Here is a 2,241-nt window from a genome sequence, read left to right as displayed (position 1 = left end):
CTTTTTTTTTTGCCAAAAATAAATAAATTTATTTTAAAAAGTACAAAACAGGGAAAATAATTTAATATTTTTAACTCAGTATGCCAAAAATATTATCATCTAACATGTAATCAATATAGAAATTAATGAAGTAGTTTACATTCTAAGTCTTCAAAATCCAGTGAGTACTTCCTATTTCACATCTCAGTTTGAACTAGCCGTATCTCAAGCGCTCAAAAGCCATACGTGTTGAGTGGCTACCACACTGGACAGCACAGGTCTAGATAATCTTTAAGGTCCTCTCAGCTTTTTGGTCCAGTCAGCATTTTGTGACTATATTTCTGTACAGAGGAGTCCATCTTTGTAGTAAAGTGCATACACTCTGGCACTGTGTCCAATTAATGATATGGTCTCAAAGGCTTCATGGCCCTCCAGTTGCTTCATTCTCAAAATAGCCTTCAAATAAACCTTCCAGTGCAAAGCGTCCTGAACAGAATCATCTATCTGCCAGCCCAAATTTTTACAGGCAGTCTGCCACACCTCTGTACAGGCACTTATCACCTTATTCCACTGTTTAGAGACGAGGCAGCATGTGAGTAAAGTCTGAGGATCGAGCCATTTTAACAAATAAAAACTGAGCTCCAGGGGAAGGAGTTTGAGGAAGTCCCGCTTGAGGAGAGTCTCCAGGTTATTGGAGAGATGCCTGAGCTGGACTGCCCCACTCAGACTAATCAGGTGATCCAGAGTTTCATTTTTCTGCAAGTCCGTCAGAGAAAGAAATGTAACAGAAATGTCATCAAGCCATGTCTCAAAGTCCTTTCTCTCCATAAGGTTATGGAAACATTTACCTGAGCGAGTGCCCCGGGGCCTGGGACCTCGTGCCAGGCTCACACCGACTAGGCACGCTCGGGCTGCCAGAGCCTCACAGCAGCCGGGTCCGCTCCGCAGCCATGGCGCGTGGACCTGCGGCAGCCGCTCGGGGTCCGCAGCCTCACAGGGGAGCCAGAAATGACTTTTTAAGCTTTACAAAATATGGAAACAAACAAAAAAATGTAGATTTGACTATATGAAAATGTAGAACTTCTCTACTACAAGGACCATTATAATTTTCTTTTAAAAAAAGGAAAAATGGGGGCATAAACATTTGCAATATATATGACAGACCTCAATTCTGTCTGAATCTATAAGTACATATATATTTATGAAACAAGTAACATCTAGGGAATAGCAAGACAATGCATTTTGCCCTGTGTAATCTCTGATTTGTAGTTGCCCTGAGGTGCCTGTTCTAATTGCCAAGACTAGTGGATTCAGCCTAAGGGTCTTTTCCATGCTTGAAACTCACTGTTCCCAGGAACAGAATGTGGCTCAAGGGAGAGTTCCAGCTAGACAGGAAGAGAAAGAAGAAAACATACCAATTCTACCCTAGTAGAGATGGAAAAGAGAAAAGCAGGAGAAGTAAAGAATCAGATAAAAGTATCCTAGCCCTTCCCTCCTGAACCAAAACCAACATAGGAAAGGGGATTTAGGAAGATGAAGAGAAAAAGCTGTAAGCAGGAGAGACTTGTGCCCCACTCCCAATTTGAAACTCTGAAAAAGAAAGTAAAATGGCCACCTGAAGTAGAAAGAGAAAGGGCCTGAGTTAACACTTTCAGCCTCCCTTGGCTCTTTCTGAGTATGAAATGTTTCTAAGGCTGAAGAGTGCGGAAGCTAAGCCAGAGCTAGCTGGACGGTGACAAGGCTCTAGCTGAGAAGCCAAGGGAATCACCAGGCCCTGACTAAGCCAAGAGAGCAGCTTCAGCCTCAGTAGAAGATGCCACCAGAGAGCTAAATAACCAGACAGAGAGTAAACTTCACAGAGAATTACTCAAACACCTTTGTACCCTTTATCAAGGGACACCCACCCTGCAAGGGATCACATAAGTGCCCATCCTCACCAAAACACAAACATAATTAGATATTACCTTGTTGAAGGAGACAGAAGGAAAGTACGTCTTAAAGTCTTTACTTGAGAGTGAGCTGTCTAAAGAATAAGTTCTGTTTCAAGTAGAACTACCTAAGATTCATTCAGGGACAATTTTAAGTTCTTCCTCTCCACCACTTTCACCATCACCCTCCCCCAGGATTGGGGCTCATGAAAAAGATTGCACTAGTTATAGAAAATTAATAAACTAAATTTCTTTTCTTTCTGGATAGCACTAAGGAAGTCTGTGACTCTCCTACATATATAAAAGGCTCTTTTAAAGCAATAAAAAGAAAAAT

At 41.8% G+C, this 2,241-nt stretch overlaps 1 protein-coding gene across 1 annotated transcript; it reads right to left on the bottom strand.

The window, feature by feature from the left end:
* Positions 1 to 239: 239 nt before the first annotated feature.
* On the bottom strand, positions 240 to 814 carry LOC132495441 (F-box/WD repeat-containing protein 2-like). The gene has a single exon (XM_060107307.1). The coding sequence runs from the start codon at positions 805 to 807 to the stop codon at positions 313 to 315; it is 495 nt and encodes a 164-aa protein (XP_059963290.1). The 5' UTR covers positions 808 to 814; the 3' UTR covers positions 240 to 312.
* Positions 815 to 2,241: the final 1,427 nt, after the last annotated feature.

Source organism: Mesoplodon densirostris, chromosome 8, assembly GCF_025265405.1.
Source record: "Mesoplodon densirostris isolate mMesDen1 chromosome 8, mMesDen1 primary haplotype, whole genome shotgun sequence".
NCBI lineage: Eukaryota > Metazoa > Chordata > Mammalia > Artiodactyla > Ziphiidae > Mesoplodon > Mesoplodon densirostris.
The sequence above is the reverse complement of the archived record's forward strand: the minus strand, read 5'-3'. Positions and strand labels throughout refer to the sequence as shown.

Excerpts from the sequence above, each read along its gene's own strand:
- LOC132495441 (XM_060107307.1), bottom strand. The coding sequence starts at position 807 with ATGGAGAGAAAGGACTTTGAGACATGGCTTGATGACATTTCTGTTACA.